General features: G+C 36.7%; 1 protein-coding gene across 31 annotated transcripts in view; it reads right to left on the bottom strand.

The window, feature by feature from the left end:
• The window catches only part of LRRFIP2 (LRR binding FLII interacting protein 2), a 177,270-nt gene that overhangs the window by 27,232 nt on the left and 133,106 nt on the right, over positions 1-16,932 (bottom strand). For 23 of the 31 annotated variants that reach the window (XM_009201192.4, XM_009201208.3, XM_017955596.2 and 20 more), the window contains 4 exons: positions 15,087-15,131; positions 13,339-13,455; positions 9,908-9,979; positions 3,629-3,799 (listed from right to left, as the gene is read on the bottom strand). In XM_009201192.4, the coding sequence (XP_009199456.1) occupies positions 3,629-3,799; positions 9,908-9,979; positions 13,339-13,455; positions 15,087-15,131 (405 nt within the window). The remainder of the gene's footprint in view (positions 1-3,628; positions 3,800-9,907; positions 9,980-13,338; positions 13,456-15,086; positions 15,132-16,932) is intronic. The other 8 variants (XM_009201209.3, XM_017955604.2, XM_021934574.1 and 5 more) reach the window with 1 other exon arrangement.

Raw genomic sequence — 16,932 nt, 5'->3', positions numbered from 1 at the left:
ACTAAAAACCACTGAATTGTACATTTTAAATGGATGATTTGTATGTTATTCGAATTATATCTCAATAAAGTTGCTTAAAAATAACATTAAATAGGCTGGGCACAGTGGCTCACGCCTATAATCCCAGCACTTTGGGAGGCCAAGGTGGGTGGATCACCTGAGGTCAGGAGTTCGGGACTAGCCTGACCAACATAGTGAATCCCCATCTCTACTAAAAATACAAAATTAGCCAGGCGTGGTAGTCCATGCCTGTAATCCTAGCTACTCAGAAGGCTAAGGCAGGATAATCGCTTGAACCCAGGGAGGCAGAGGTTGTAGTGAGCTGAGATTGCGCCATTACACTCCAGCCTGGGCAACAAGAGCGAAACTCTGTCTAAAAAAATAAAATAAAATAAAATAAATAAATAACAAAACAAAACAAAACAAAAATAATAATAATAAAATAAAATAAAAAATAAAATAAAATAAAATAAAATAAAATAAATTGGTAATGACAAAATCAGAACATCCCATTTTGCAGTCCCTAGTCAACTGAAGGATCTAAGCATGTATCTACAGCATTAACAGCCAGCCACACATCTGGGCCTCCTGAAGGAAGACAACTGCACCATCTATGAAGCAGGTTTTCCAAAAAAACTGAAGTTATATTTGATTAAGCCTCTATGCCTAACTACCTACTTACAGAGAATACAGAGGAAAGGGGAACATGGTAAAGACACTAAGGGGATGAAAATGGAAAAACCTGTAAGACTGGGAAATATTAAGCAACCCAGTTTCTTAATATTTTATATTTTCAACATATTTATTATAAGGAGAAAAAACATGAAAGAGGACCTATACATGAAAAGAGACTTAAAAGATTTATCAGCTAATTCCAAGGTGTGAAACGTACTGGATCCTGATTTTTTTAAGTGTAAAAAAGAAAAATCATTTATGACATTTTGAAACTACTGAAATTTTAACATTGATTGGATATGTAATATGAATTATTGTTAATTTTACAGGTGTGAAATGGTCTTTTGATTATGCTTTAAAAGAGAAACAATGGGCCGGGCGCAGTGGCTCATGCCTGTAATCCCAACACTTTGGGAGGTCAAAGAAGGAGGACTGGGCAATGTAGCAAGGCCCCATCTCCACAAAAAGATTTTTAAAAAACAGCCAGGCATGGTGGCATGTGCTTACAGTTCTAGCTACTCAGGATTACTTGAGCACACGAGATCAAAGTTACAGTGGGCTACGATCGTGCCACTGCACTCCAGCCTGGGGAGCAGAGCGAGACCCTGTCTGTAAAAATAATAAAATTAAATTAAATTAAAATATAAAACAAAATAGTTATTGTAATTCCAGGAGGAGACACTAAAGACATTTTGAAAAATTTTATTAATACTGTATAATTATTATTGAACGGTCCTTCTCTACTCTCACTACCTGCTTCTGTAATGAAATACACCAGAGTGCCTGACCTCTTTGTGTATCTCTGAATATAAACATTCTACTGTATAAAGCAATAGTTGTTTAGAACAAGAGAGCTCGGGATAAAGACATGTTAGAGAGAGATACTGTCACAAAGTCTACATGAAGCAAATTTCCAGGGTATTAAAAAAAAACTTAATACATTTTAGGTTTGAAAAGTACAACAAGGCCCGATACGGTGGCTCACAACTGTAATCCCAGAACTGTGGGAAGCTAAGGTGGGTGGATTGCTTGAGCCCAGGAGTTCGAGACCAGCCTGGGCAACATGGTGAAACCCTGTTTCTATAAAAAAATTTTTTTTTTAAATTAGCCAGGCGTGGTGGTACATGCCTGTAGTCCCAGCTACTCAGGAGGCTGAGGTGGGAGGATCACTGGAGCCTGGAGACAGAGGCTGCAGTGAGCTATACTTGTGCCACTCCACTCCAGCCTGGGCTACAGAGTAAGACCTTGTCTCCAAAAGAAAAAAAGGACAAGATTAAGAAAAAAAATCTATGCATACTAAAATAACTCTATTGCCTTCTAAAATGATGGAGGGAAAAACTAAGTTGGTTAAAATAGCTAATTATAAGGGTTTTCTTCATTTTTAAAAATGCTGAAGGATATTTGAGATGATGGAAAGATAATTCATTTTAGTAGTGACCATTAAATAATTAGCATGAGATTTTTACTCTAGTCTGCTACAAACAAAGAGGCAAAAATAGATAAGAAAAAATATGTGGGACAGCAAAAAAAGGAGTCCAGAGGCTCTAGGAAAAGCGTGATGGCTCAAAATCTCCAAAAATGGCCTATTGGATATACAAGAAGAATCAAAGATATACCTATTTAACATATATAATGCTCTTCAGTGGGCCACTGTCAGTCCAATATGAAAACAACTAGAAGCCTCTTTTTCACCATCTAAATACCAGTCCTAAATAAACAATTTTAGAGCAGTTTTAGATTCACAGTAAAATTATGTTTAAAGTACAGAGAGTTTTCATATACTCCCTGTCCCCACACATGCAGTCTATCCTATTATAAACAACCCACACTAGAGTGGTACATTTTGTCCTGTCACTGAACCAACATTGACAAATCACTATCATCCAAAGTCCAGAGTTTACATTAGGGTTCACTCTTGGTATTGTACATTCTATACTTTTGGACAAATGTATCATAACAACATGTATCCACCATTATGATACAGAATAGTATCACTGCCCTAAAAATCCTCTGTGCTCTGGTCTATTCATCCCTCTCCTCCAAACGCCTGGCACACTTCCTAACACTTTTTGAATGTGACCAAAACAGGCTGGAATGGGCATTTCTAGTCCTCAAGGAAAGAAATTCCTATAAAGACTACAGTAATAATGCTGGCCTCTTCGAGGTTATATAAACAGCTTCTCTCCCTTTATTATGCACAAATTCAGATTGTTGTTTCTAACAATTTATCAACATGCATTTCCTAAATTATTTTCTGAATGTTTTATATTGGCAATGTAGTAGCAATCCATTTCTGGCAATAATACCCATTTGACCTCTGCTTGAACTGACATCAACCCTTCAAAAAGTCTAAAACATATGCTTTTAAAAGAACCCAATTTGTTTTCTGCAGTTATCAAAGAGCAAATCTGGGCCTTGGACAATGCATTTTATTCTCCATCTGTACATTATAACATTACAGCTTATTAACCTCTAAAGAAAATATCTTTCAATTTCTGACCCACATCTCCAAGTTGCCGATTTAAAATAACTGATTAAAGACTTCTATCCAATTACTTAGAAAATGGATTCTCTTGAACCGTTCAGAAGTTCATAGAAAAAAAAATGAATCATCTTACTGACAGTCTTTGGAGCTTTGCGGGAGCTCCAGTCACTTGTAACCGGAAGAAATAAGTAACACACTGTAATTACAGTCCCAATTAAGAGACAGAAAATGAAGATAAAACTTGAGTTGTATTCTATTTTCAGAAACTTAACAGAAGACATAAGCTTTTCCTTAAGAAAATATTTTTTTTAAATAAAAAAATTACTTCAGGGCCTGATATCTCATGGTGTTCTGTCAATTTCCTTGGGCCATTCAGTTTTGACTGAAACATCATTCCTAAGTAAGTATGCTGCAATCTTCCATCACTTTATATATCACTTCCATCACTTTATATAAGATAAGCATTACCTTTGATTTCTCTTCATTTTCTCTATAAAATTCTGCCATCTGTTCCTCCTGCTCTTCAATAACATCCTTGAGTGTGTCTACTTGGTAGATCAAATTGTTCTTCTCATTGTCTAACTGTGCATTGGAAACCATGGCTTTCTTGTATTTTTCTTCCACTTCAGACAAAGATTCCTAAATGAGAGTTGAAGTCATCAGTCTGATATCTAAAATATGTTAATTGAATATATGCAATATAACAGGAAATTATAGCACTGCCACAAACACATAAAGATGCATTTTCATAAAATACAAGCGGTTTGGGGAACTCCTTGTTTAGTAACATGCACGTGAAACAGGAAGACAATAATAAGCCAATAATGCCTTTATAAGAACAATATGTGCTGTTCCCCAAGAAAACAAAATTAAGCAGCAATATAGCCTCTGAAAGAAGAAAAGGAGTGCAAACAACGTATATCTGTAAGAGTCATAAAATGAAAAATCGTCAATATTTTCAGAAATTTTACTCTTATAATTTTAATAACAGACTGGTGTTCAGAATGCAGTGATACCACAAAATACAGCCTCTCTTTACATAAGTGAACTTCATACTCATTTGAATTTTGCCACTTTCTAGACAGTTGTTTTTAGTACGTTCCTGTTCTGCATAAAAACGCTAATGTAAAGGTAAATATTTTTTTCTAGCAATTATCCAAATTTCAGTCATGTTTAAGCAATATAAAAATTAATATTAAAAAAGCTTGGCCAGGCACAGTGGCTCATCTCTGTAATCCCAGCACTTTGGGAGGTCAAGGTGGGTAGACTGCTTGAGCCCAGGAGCTCAAGACAAGCCTGGGCCACATGACAAAACCCTGTCTCAACAAAAAAAAATACAAAAATTAGCCAGACAGGGTGGTGCACACCTGTAGCCCCAGCTACTTGGGATGCTAGGTGGGAAGACTGATTGAGCCCAGGAGTTCAGGGCTGCAGTAAGCAGAGATCGTGCCACTGCACTCCAGCCTGGGTGACAGAGTGAGACCCTATCTCTATCAATCAATCAATAAAATAAAACAAAATAAAATAAAGAGGTTGATCTAATGCCACAGTTTTGATGTAAAAAAAAAGAAAAGGTACCACAAAATGCCTGAAATGTTACATATCTCAAAATTTTCTGCCTAAAATAGCTCACATTTTTTTTGTGTGTAACTGTATCTACTTTGGTAATTACTACTGCCTAGTGACTTTTTTTAAAGCTAAAAAAAAAAATGTTTCACACAGGAAAAGTAATCATTTATGGAAATAAATTTTAAAACTACTAGTGCAAATGTTTATCAGTGAAATGGAACTAAGAGCCCAGAACTTACATTTACAATCAGTTAATCTGGACAAAGGGATCCATGTAACTCAATGGGAAAAGAATGAATGGTATTGGGACAAGTGGATACCCACAAACAAAAGAATGAAGTTGGACTCCTACCTCACACCATACACAAAAATCAACTCACCAAGAGCCATAGATCTAAATGTAAGAGCTAAAACAATAAAACGCTTCAAAGAAAATATGGATAAATCTTCATGACCTTGGGATAGGCAATGGTTTTTTAGATATACCAAAAGCACTATAAACTAGCCGGGTGTGGTACCTCACGCCTGTAATCCCGGTACTTTGGGAGGCTGAGGCAGGCAGATCACTTGAGGTAAGGAGTTCAAGACCAGCTTGACCAACATGGTGAAACCCTATCTCTACTAAAAATACAAAAATTAGCCGGGCATGGTGGTGGGTGCCTGTAATCTCAGCTACTCGGGAGGTTGAGGCAGGAGAATCACTTGAACCCAGGAGGTAGAGGTTGCAGTGAGCCAAGATTGTGCCACTGCACCCCAGCCTGGGTAACAGAGTGAGACCCTGTCTCAAAAACAAACAAACAAACAAAAAGCATTATAAACCAAAAAGAGACTTCACCCAAATATAAAACTTTTTTTCTTTTTTTTTTTTGAGATGGAGTCTCACACTGTTGCCCTGGCTGGAGTGTAATCGCACGATCTCGGCTCACTGCAACCTCCACCTCCTGGGTTTACACAATTCTCCTGCCTCAGCCTCCTGCATAGCTGGAATTACAGGCGCACACCACCACACCTGGCTAATTTTTTGTATTTTTTAGTAGAGATGGGTTTCACTATGTTGGCTAGACTGGTCTCAAACTCCTGAACTCATGATCTGCCCACCTCAGCCTCCCAAAATGCTGGTATTACAGGTGTGAGCTACCACGCCTGGCGCAAATGTAAAACTTTTATGCTGCAAATGATATGATCAAGAAAGTAAAAAGATAACCCACAGAATGGGAGAAAATATTTATAAATATTATATCTGATAAGGGATTTACATGCAGAATAATATATAAACAACTCTTACAACTCAACAATAAAAGACACACAAATCAATTTAAAAATGGGCAAGGACCTGGACATTTCTCCAAAGAGGATATGCAAATGGCAAATAAGCACAGGAAAACATGCTCAACATCATTAGTGATTAGGAAAATGCACATGAAAACCAAAATAAGATACCACTTCACATTCACTAGGATGGCTATAATCTATAATCAAAAACACAGAAGCCAAGTGTTAGTAAGGATGTGGAGAAACTAGATCTCCCATACATTGCTGGTAGGAACATAAAATGGTGCAGCTACTTTGGAAAACAGTTTGACAATTCCTCAAAATGTTAAATATAGTGTTACCATAAGACCCACCAATTCTATTCCTAGCAATCTACCAAAAAGAATTGAAAAGATATGTCTACACAAACACTTGTACACAAATGTTCACAGCAGCATTATTCATAATAGCCAGAAAAGTATGAACAACCCAAATGCCTATTAACTGACAAATGGATTAACAAAATGCAGCAAATCCATACAGTGGAATACTATCTAGCCATTAAAAAAAGACTGACAGATAATACGACATGGGTGAATATTGAATATATTATGCTAAATGAAAGCCAATCACAAAAGACTACATATTGTATGATTCCATTTGTAATAAATCTCCAGAATAGGCGAATCTACAGAGACAGAAAGTTAGTGATTGGGGTTTCTTTTCTGGGTGATGAAAATGTTCTAAAGATGGGTTGTGGTGCTAGTTGCACAACTCTGTGAGTATGCTAAAAACTACTGAATTATATATTTTAAATGGGTAAATTTTTATGGAACGTGAATTACATCTAAATAAAAATACAAACATACACACCTTTTTTTTTTTTTTTTTTTTTGGAGACAGGGTCTCACTCTGTCACCCAGGCTGGACTACTGTGGCACAACCTCAGCTATGCAGCTTCAACCTCCCCAGACTCAGGTGATTCTCCCATGTCAGCCTCCCAAGTAACTGGGACCACAGGCATGTGCTACCACACCTGGCTAATTTTTTGTAGAGACAAGGTTTCACCATGTTGCCCGGGTTGATCTCAAACTCCTGGGCTCAAGTGATCCACCCGCTTTGGCCTCTAAAACTGGATTTTAGGTATAAGTCACCGTGTCCGGCCACACACACTTTTAATAATGCTTCATAAACCAGAATTAAGCTGTCAGGTAAGATTTAAACTATGATTAGAAACAAATTTAACCAAAACAAAGAATATAAGCAAAGTCAATTATACAGTGCTCTAAATAGATCTAAATGTATCTTACTATAATGCAGACTTTAAAATAATTCTCATCCATCTGAGAGGCTAATAGCAGAAAAAATATCAATATCAATAAAGCAAAAGTCTTCCTTGACAATGCTCCCTCCAGAGGCACAAGCGCTATTGGTTTGGTAGATTATCTTTCAGGCCATTTCCTATTTGTTTACAGTATAAAATATATACCCTTGACTTCATATATATTTTTAATACAAATTATATACTCTACATTTTGTTCTATAGTTTGCCTTTTTTCAATACATCTTGGAAAGTTTTCAGTCACTAGATATAGATTTACTATTGTTATTTATTGCTGTAACTCTGTACTTAAATTTAATAAGGTATTCATTTTAATAGTTTTTAAAATGGGTTAATGGGTTTAGTCGTTTGACTTACAAAATCATTAATCTTTTAAGAAATAGATCAGTTAAATTTTACAATTAATATTTTACTGCATTTTCTGGGTAACAGTGTACACTATATACTAGTACAGCATGGGCAAATGCTGTATTAGTAATAATAAACTTTCCCGATAAAAGGGTGGAGGGGAGAGTGGTAGAGAACATCCCAAAGGCAAACATAGTTAAGAGTAATGTCACAAGCAATGAGCCAACATCCTTTTTCAATATGATGCATCATCCCACCATGCTTGGTCACCAATCAGACAATCTTTTCTTTATTTTTATGGTTTTTTTCCCCACTTCAAGTGTCAAGGATAAATGTAATCTGAAGTCAAGTTCAATTATACTCTGGCATGAATTAGGAAAAGGGATCTCATCTGTTCAAATCTCAAATCTAATCTGTTCCTTTGTATTCGTCAAAGAATGCAATAAATGGTAGATCTAATATGAAAGGAAAAAAAGTTTTAAATAAAATAAAATGACAGTAAGAATGCCCCTGAATCACACGATTGCTTTCCTGATACACTGTTACACATGTGACTTTAATATAAGCATATTTATTTGATGTACCGATTTGTTTGATCCAAGATATTTCCAAAAGTCGTATCTCTAAAACCTTAAAAGAGAGATTAAATCCTGAAGATTAAAGGAGTAAGATTAAATGAGAACATCAACTAATTCTGTAATTCTTCTGATATTTACCGACAAACTCATGCTGCCCTATCAGCAACTTGCAGGCTTCCCTCATGGGCACTTCCCATCGGACTTCTCACCTTTTTGGGTCCTGAGTCTTACTCTGTTTCTCATGAACCATATCACTTGCATGAAGAGTTTGGCTGATAGTGAGGCTACTCCAAATCATGCCAGGGAAGATGACAAAATCCTTGCCCATGAAGTCCATGCTTTGTCCTTTGGATATATCCTGAGTCATCTTTCTAAATGTCTTGCTTTTTGTTTTTTTAGAGGTGTAGTGGGTATTTTGCTTTTTTGTTTTTCGTTTGTTTTGAGACAGAGTCTCGCTCTGTTGCCCAGGCTGGAGTGAAATGGCACCATCTCAGCTCACTGCAACCTCCACCTCCCAGGTTCAAGCAATTCTCCTGCCTCAGCCTCCCAAGTAGCTTGGATTACAGGCGCCTGCCACCATGCCTGGTGAATTTTTTGTATTTTTAGTACAGACAGGGTTTCGCCATGTTGGCCAGGCTGGTCTCAAACTCCTGACCTCAGGTGATCCGCCTGCCTCGGCCTCCCAAAGTGCTGGGATTACAGGCGTGAGCCACCGTGCCTGGCCTGTAGTGTGTATTTTGATTTCAAATCAGGACATACATGTGTTTAAATAAACTTCTGGTTTCTTCATAACACGAGGCTTGAACTTCAGAATGAAATGTGAGGAAAGAAGAGCATGATAACCAATGCTATTTACAACCAAACTGTCTGCCTCACACATTTACATTAAAAAATGTTAGTCATCCTTTCTGGGAAAAGATAAAGACCATTTACATTTACCTCCAAATTCTTTAAGGCACTAGATCTGTGTCATCATTTTTGACCTATAGGTTAAAAAAAATCCAAGCCAAAAGAAAATATAGGCCTCATGTCTTCATGTTCCTTCCTCCAGGGGGGGATATTTATAATAATGGTGTCTCAGTTGCTACTTCCTCCCACATTTAATACTGACTGAGTTTGGTAACAGAAATATGCAACACTTTTTCATTTAGCGTGGAAGAATTTTGAGGTCCAATTCTCAATAAAAATATTCTTAGTATTTTTTTAGGTGTTTGACCAATTTAATTTTGTATGGCTAAGACACAAGGGATATGCATGTACTTTACAAGGTTTTAAAATTGTAAAAGAGGCTGGGTGAGGTAGCTCATGCCTGTAATCCCAGCACTTTGGGAGGCCAAGGCAGGAGGACGGCTTGAGCCCAGGAGTTCGAGACCAGCCTGGGCAACATAGTGAGACCCTGTCTCTATAAGAAAAAATAAAAAAGAGAAAAAAAACTGTAAATGATATCTTCTGCTGAATACTTAAAAACTCTACTACACATTTAAACATAAGCAGAGATTGAAAGTTCACCATTTCTATGCACTGCAGGTTAAGCACATGCTTGAAAGACAAACACTGTTAGTAAAGCTATGTGCAGTTGGTTAACAGAACTTGCAAAGCCACCACTGCCAACACTTCTGCATACAGAGCATGCTTGGGCTGCAGAATGGGCCCTGATACCTTTAGTTCTTTAAGCCCCTGCATGTATCTCCCTTCTACATCCTGTATCTGGTCCTTAAGGTCATAGATATCCTGCAGGACATAGGAATGAACCATTGCATAAAACCATGCACAAACATATCTTAAATCACAAAGGATTCAGAAGAAATGTGACTCACTTTTGTATATTCCAGACTAAAAGCAGAGAAATCAAAGTACAAAAACATAACTCCCACTCCCAACCACTGAAAAGGGCAAATAGGTCAGGGGATAGTGGGACTGGGGGAAGGTCTAGAGTAATCAATCTAATGTTAAATATTTTCTTGGCATTAAATTCTGTTAATAACAGCGTAGCAAACGGGGACAGGGCTATACATGGAGGAAAAAGCTATATAAATTATAATATTTAAAATCATACAACTTTTAATATTCTATAAATCACTTAAAATTTTAGCATAATGCTTCACCTAGAACTAGTAAAATATACAGTAAATAAGAGACAGTAAATAACATTTAAAATCATACAACTTAATATTTTATAAATCACTTAAAATTTTTAACATAATGCTTCACCTAGAACTAGTAAAATATACAGTAAATTAATAAGAAGGAGCCAATTTTAATGAATCATGCAAAAGTTTTTAAAAAATATAATAAATGAATATGAACAAAGTTTTCTTTCAATGACTTGGTTACTGGCCACAATTAACTTGAGAGAAAGGGAGTAAAGGAAAGGAAGTTAAACATTTTGAACAGAATGTCAAATGAGATATTCTATCCTGAGGATACCATTTAAATGATGAGAAAAGCACTTGCTCCAAATGTTACCATAATCCTTATAAGAAAAGTGAAACTGGTCAAATTTTAAATGGAAAATATTGTTTCCCTGGGCCTGACCTTGTTATATAAGGTCTATTCTGAGTGCTCGATTTATGTCTGAAATAACTGTACAGGGCCCTAAATACAATTCTGCAGTTACAAGCAGGATCAATTATTAAAAGCTGATTATACACATTTTTGGTATTATACTTTCCCTGCCTCCTTCATTGCCTCTCCAATAGGTTTGACTGTCTTTTACTCATTGATTCATTCAATAGACATTTACGAAGGACCTATTAGGAGGCAGATGCTAGGATACAAAAATAACACTTCCTTCAAGAAGGTCATTCTCTCAAGGAAGAAAAAACAAGTTGTTGACAAAAGCAAGCTAAGTCTAAGGCTGGAAGGCCTTGTCCTCATATCCTTTTGTCCCATTAGAATGCAGCAGCTAATGGCAAGAGTTCATCTTATTCAACTTTCCACCTGGCACTTATGTCTGGTACACAGTAAGAGCTGTTAAGAGTTCAATTAATACTGACACCTTCAAACCAATGGCCATGCTGGCCTAGGTGCTCTCCTTCTCTGCCACTGTTGCAAGTCTCTCCATCCTCCCCTAACCCCCTAACCCACTTTCATAAGTCAGACTCTTTTTCCAACCCTACCGACAATTTTTTTTTTCTTTTTTTTTTTTTTCTTTTTTTTGAGATGGAGTCTCGCACTGTCGCCCAGGCTGGAGTGCAATGGCGCGATCTCGGCTCACTGCAACCTCCACCTTCTGGGTTCAAGCGATTCTCCTGCCTCAGCCTCCCAAGTAGCTGTGATTACAGGTGCCTACAACCACGCCCAGCTAATTTTTTGTATTTTTAGTACAGACAAGGTTTCATTATGTTGGCCAGGCTGGTCTCAAACTCCTGACCTCATGATACGTTTGCCTCGGCCTCCCAAAGTCCTGGGATTACAGGGGTGACAAATTTTTTTTTAAAGGCTAGTCAAGTGAAGCAATGAAGGTGGAGAAGGAACAAATAAATCTGTAACTGCTTGTGATCAATTACTTGTAAACACTACTGCACTCAGATGAGCCCCTACCTACAATCTCAGTCACCACCTGTCCTCTACCTCCCCACCAGTGAAGAGGGGACCTCCAGTCCAGGCAAGCTCATCCATCTGAGTCCTGGACTCTCCTCTCACCCACTCAGGCACTTTGATCTGTCAGTTACCCCTCTCCTTCCTCAACCTTCATCTTCTCTCTACTGGCTCAACCCAACCAAAGAAAACAATAATCGATCTCACCTTCAAAAGAAAGCTAAAAACCTTTTCTTAAATTTCTCTCTCCCTACCTATTGCCCAACCAATTCCCAGTCTCTCATATTCACTCCAGAGCAAGTTTATCACATTTTCTCCCCTTGCAGTTTTGACTTGCTCACCTCATCCTCATTGTTGAACCACTGCTCTTCTGGCCTGCAATGCTTCCTCTGACTGTGATCAAGTTATTTTTTAAGAATGCAAAGCAGATAGTGTTGCTCTCCTAGATAGATCCCATAATTGTCAGGGTAAAACTGAATTCGTTTCAGGCTAGCATACAAGATGCTTTGTGATTTGGCCCCCCACTACTTTTCCAGCCTTCTCTCTTACATGCTACTATTCTTCACTTCTCATCCTACCCTCTGGCAACTTTGCTATACAGGTAGCTTTCTGGGTTCTCTGAATGCATCTCCTTGAGAAAGCCTTTCCCCTTCAACTTCTTTGCTTGGTTAATTTTTATTTTTCCTTTAAACCTTAGCTCAGAGTTCGTCTTTTCTGAAAAGCTTTTTGTTATCTCTTCTCCTGGTCCAATTTAGATCATGCTTTTTTGAACTACCTTAACAGCCCCATTCTTGCTACTACCATTGTATAACACCACCTGGTTTTATTGGTTTGTATCGGTTTGTCTTCCCTATGAAACAGGGAAATCCTGAAGGCCAGAATGTATTTTGCCTCTTAAATCTCCAAGGCCAAGTGCTCAATAAATCTTGAGTGAACGAATGTATACAATTTCTCTTACTACCCCTTGCTTCACAAATAGCAAGTTCAGCAAATAAAATATATATTTTTTAAAGTACTCTTTTTCTAAATAAAGGGGTTAATAAAGATGGAGACTTAATTAATGAGTCAAATAAGCTTTTCATTATCTCAGGTATTTCTGTTACCCAAATATTATTACACTTCTATTACTACGAAAAACTGAGAGATAACTATGTTCAAGCAGCTGAATACCATCAAGGCTCAAAAAACTAATAATTCCCACAATCTAGTTCTTTGTACACCCACATATTTTCCATTTAAAACATGGCCAGTTGTTTCTGAGAGAATTAATTTTACATACATTACAAAGTGGTCTTTTCTGGCATCTGTAAATTAGCAGAAATTCCAACACCATCAAATTTTCAGGAAAGAGGACAGAAAAAAGAATTAACTCATCTCCTTCCTTTCAAGCTCTGAAACACCTGAGTCACACTTTTGTACTGTACTTATTTTTTAATAAAGAAATCATATTCCGTCTTTCTACTAAGTCACATTAAAGGTTAAAAGTTCCAGTATATCACCAAGAAGTCAAAAAACTGCTTTTAAAAAGAAAACCAAAAACTTCAGTTTACCCGCAATTCACTTAATGAGGTGTCTGGATCTATTAAGCTGCTGGTGTCCCCACTTCCTCGTCTGGATGAGTTTCCACTTAGAGGGGTTGTTGCTGAGGCAGAATTTCGAGATGAAGGCTAGAAAGAGAAATATGACCCTTCTAAGTCTCATTTCTTTAAAAATATGTTTGTAGTGGAAACTAAAAACAGGGCAGGGTGGTTGGGGGAAGATGTGGGCTTCAGATGAAGAAATTACCATGTGTAATCAATGGTCAATTTAGATTGGCTTTGCAGGTATCCAGGTATCCAGAGAAGGGCCCAAGCATACTAAGCAAAATTTCATGAACACAAATACCTCATCAAAATCTGTAATTCATCATAACTACAAAGAAAATAGTTTTTATGAGGGTTATTTTCTAAGTTTATCTTTGCTATCCTGTAAACAATACTGAAGTGAGCACATCAGATTAACTTAAAGCAGTTTTAGCATTTTATAACTGATATGCTAAACAGCACTTCCCCTTTTTAATTTCTGAACTGCTTATCAATCTCTTCTTTCTCTAATACTGTGTTGAGTTGATAAAGATGAAGATACTATTTGTAGCGGAGAGCAGCAACACTGGATATCACTATGAATGTAGACTGTTCTTCCCAAAATTCATTTAAACGTGAGACTATGCTATCGATTAATAAACTGCATGAATCTGTGCTGTCCAATATACTTGCGATTAGCCACATGCAGCTACTAACATTTGAAATGTGGTTAGTCCAAATTGAGAGTTGCGTATAGGATACATCCCAGATTCTGAAGGCATAGTGTAGAAAAACGAATGAAATATATCTCATTAACAATTTTATATTTATTATTTTTATTTATTTATTTATTTATTTTGAGGTGGAGTCTCGCTCTGTTGCCCAGGCTGGAGGGCAGTGGCACGATCTCAGCTCACTGCAACCTCTACCTCCCAGATTCACGCAATTCTCCTGCCTTAGCCTCCCAGACTGAGGAGTAGCTGGGACAACAGGCATGCAAAACCATGACTGGCCAAGTGATACACCCACCTTGGCCTCCCAAAGTGTTGGGATTACAGGCATGAGCTACCTAGTCTGGTCTAGTAATTTTATATTGATTATATGTTGAAATAGTTTAGATATCTGGATTAAATAAAATATATTACCTAAATTAATTTTACCTGCTTTTTACTTTTTAAATGTGGCTACCAGAAAATTTAAACTTACATATAAGTTCGCACTTGGGGCTTGCATTACATTTCTACTGGACAGAGCTAATTTTTCTTGGGTATAGCATAAAATTAATCTTGATAAATCATCTCCCTGACTTTCTAAAAATACTTTCAGAAGAGACTTTAACACAAAGCAAATTCTAGAAAGGAGTTATTTTACTTCAAGAAACAATTTATATATAAAAGGAAAAAACATCTCAGAGTCTGCCACCACCATTCCTAAAGAAACTTCATTTTCAGTGTTTACTGGCTTCTTCGGATCAATTTCTAGAGGAATGAAAATCAAAAGAGCAGCCAAAAGCTAAAGAGGTGACATTCAAGGAAATAAAATGCAGTGCCTTTTCTCTTCCCAGGGCCTCACATGATTTAACTTCGAAGGAACTTTGGAGGGTCAAGGACAGGAAATAGATAAAGGGAGGAAAAGCGGCTACATCAGACCAATTGTTGTAAAATAAATAATGAACAAGTTACAGATAGCAAGTTTAATTGACCTTGAGAATTTCCCTTAGGAATTTACATACTCACTCTTGTATAATTTTCAGCATACTGTTTGTCAGATTTTTCATCCAACTAGAAAAGAACAAAGATAAAAATCAGGAAAGATGCTTAGCAAGTTGATTTTTTTTAGGAGGAAAAAAAGTGATCTTGAGTTTTCCAAGTTCAATGATGTTTGAAGCCTAAAAATAAACATATTAAAAATGAAATAAAAATTCCAGTTTAACATAAGACAAAATGTCGGCAACTTTAATTTTTATCCTAAGGAAGACACTGAGTAAGCAATCTATGTTTACTCAAAAGTTTAGAACTTTTGGGTAAATTTTCTGTTTACGGTATTTAAAACACATTAAAGAAGGCTACATATAAAAAGTTTTAGCACTGCAAATGTTAATACAAAAAAACCTTGTACATATCAAAAAGAAAAGTCTGATAAAACCAAAAGTGATAAACCTTTATTTCTAAGCATTATTAGGACACAGGACACATAGATAAAGACTAGTACACTCAGTCAAGAAAGTTCAGATTGGATTAAAGCATGTTAAATATGTCACCAAAATATTTTTCCCCACATCAAGGATTTTTTGTTTTATCAGTAATACATGCACATGTGACCAAAAAAAATCAAACAGCACAAAAGGGTATGAGTAGGGCTCTCTCCCTACCATGCCATACCCTGACCACCAGTCTCTAATAGCAACCAACCACAAAGTCTTTAAAAAATTCTATTAAGTGTCCCATACGTGTTCTACACCTTCTTTTTCCCCTTACCAAGTCTCAGAGATTTGAGAAAGTACTTCATCTTTCTTCACAGCATTTATCACTCCCTGACACTATGGTATTTATCCATTTATTTATTGTCTGCTGTCTTTCTAAAATGTAAGCTCTATATCAGTATGTTCTTTTCTGCACTCCTAGTATCAAGAATAGTGTCTGGCATACAGAAGGGCTCAAAATTTGTTGGATGAATGAATAAATCGTACCCCATCTATACTAATAGACTTCCCTCATTTATTTTAAATAGCTTCATAGTAGCCTGTTATCTCAACTTGCCATAATTAAGTTAACCTATCTTCTGCTGTAGGCTTTAAGGTTGTTTCAGACACTGTTTCAAGAAGGGAAGTACCTTAAAAGTCTAGTCCAAACCCTGAGTTTTACAGCTAAGGAAAAAGAAATTGAGAGGTGAAAGACTTTGCTGACGGTTGCAGAGCTGAATCCACCCCTTAGTTTTGTAAATTTTCAATTCAGTGTTCATATTGTTTACCTGAATATATATGCTATTCCAATTATCACCAGGAGAAAAAAGGCACATAGGGATGTAACTAAATGAAAATAACTCCAACTCCGACACAAACCTTCTAGGCCCAATCTAGAGAAGAGATCTGAAAACATTTCTCAGTTAATTATTAAAACATGAAACATCATTTCTGGCTCTACTCAGATCACTTCACCCTAACTTCCACATATTTGAAAGTTTTTGGTGTTCTTTTTATTACCCACACTTATGTTTATAAATATTCTTTATTATGATGATAGTAATAAATCAGTAATATAAACACTATTTTTAGACATTTAACTCTTTGTCACTTCATGCTGTAAAAACTCTGAAAAACTAATTTTAGTTCAAAGATTTTTAAAACAACATATAAATGTTTCAAAGCAGGTAGTGACAGCGATTGAAATGGTTTTTTGTTGTTTTTTTTTAATTTTTTCTTTTTTTTTTTTTGAGACAGAGTCTCACTCTGTCACCCAGGCTGGAGTACAATGGTGCGATCTTGGCTCACTGCAACCTCTGCCTCCCAGGTTCAAGCTACTCTCCTTGCCTCAGCCTCCCAAGTAACTGGGATTACAGGCACCCATCATCATGCCCGGCTAA

The sequence above is a fragment of the Papio anubis genome, chromosome 2 (genome assembly GCF_008728515.1).
Source record: "Papio anubis isolate 15944 chromosome 2, Panubis1.0, whole genome shotgun sequence".
Lineage (NCBI taxonomy): Eukaryota > Metazoa > Chordata > Mammalia > Primates > Cercopithecidae > Papio > Papio anubis.
This window is presented reverse-complemented; position numbering and strand designations above follow the sequence as displayed.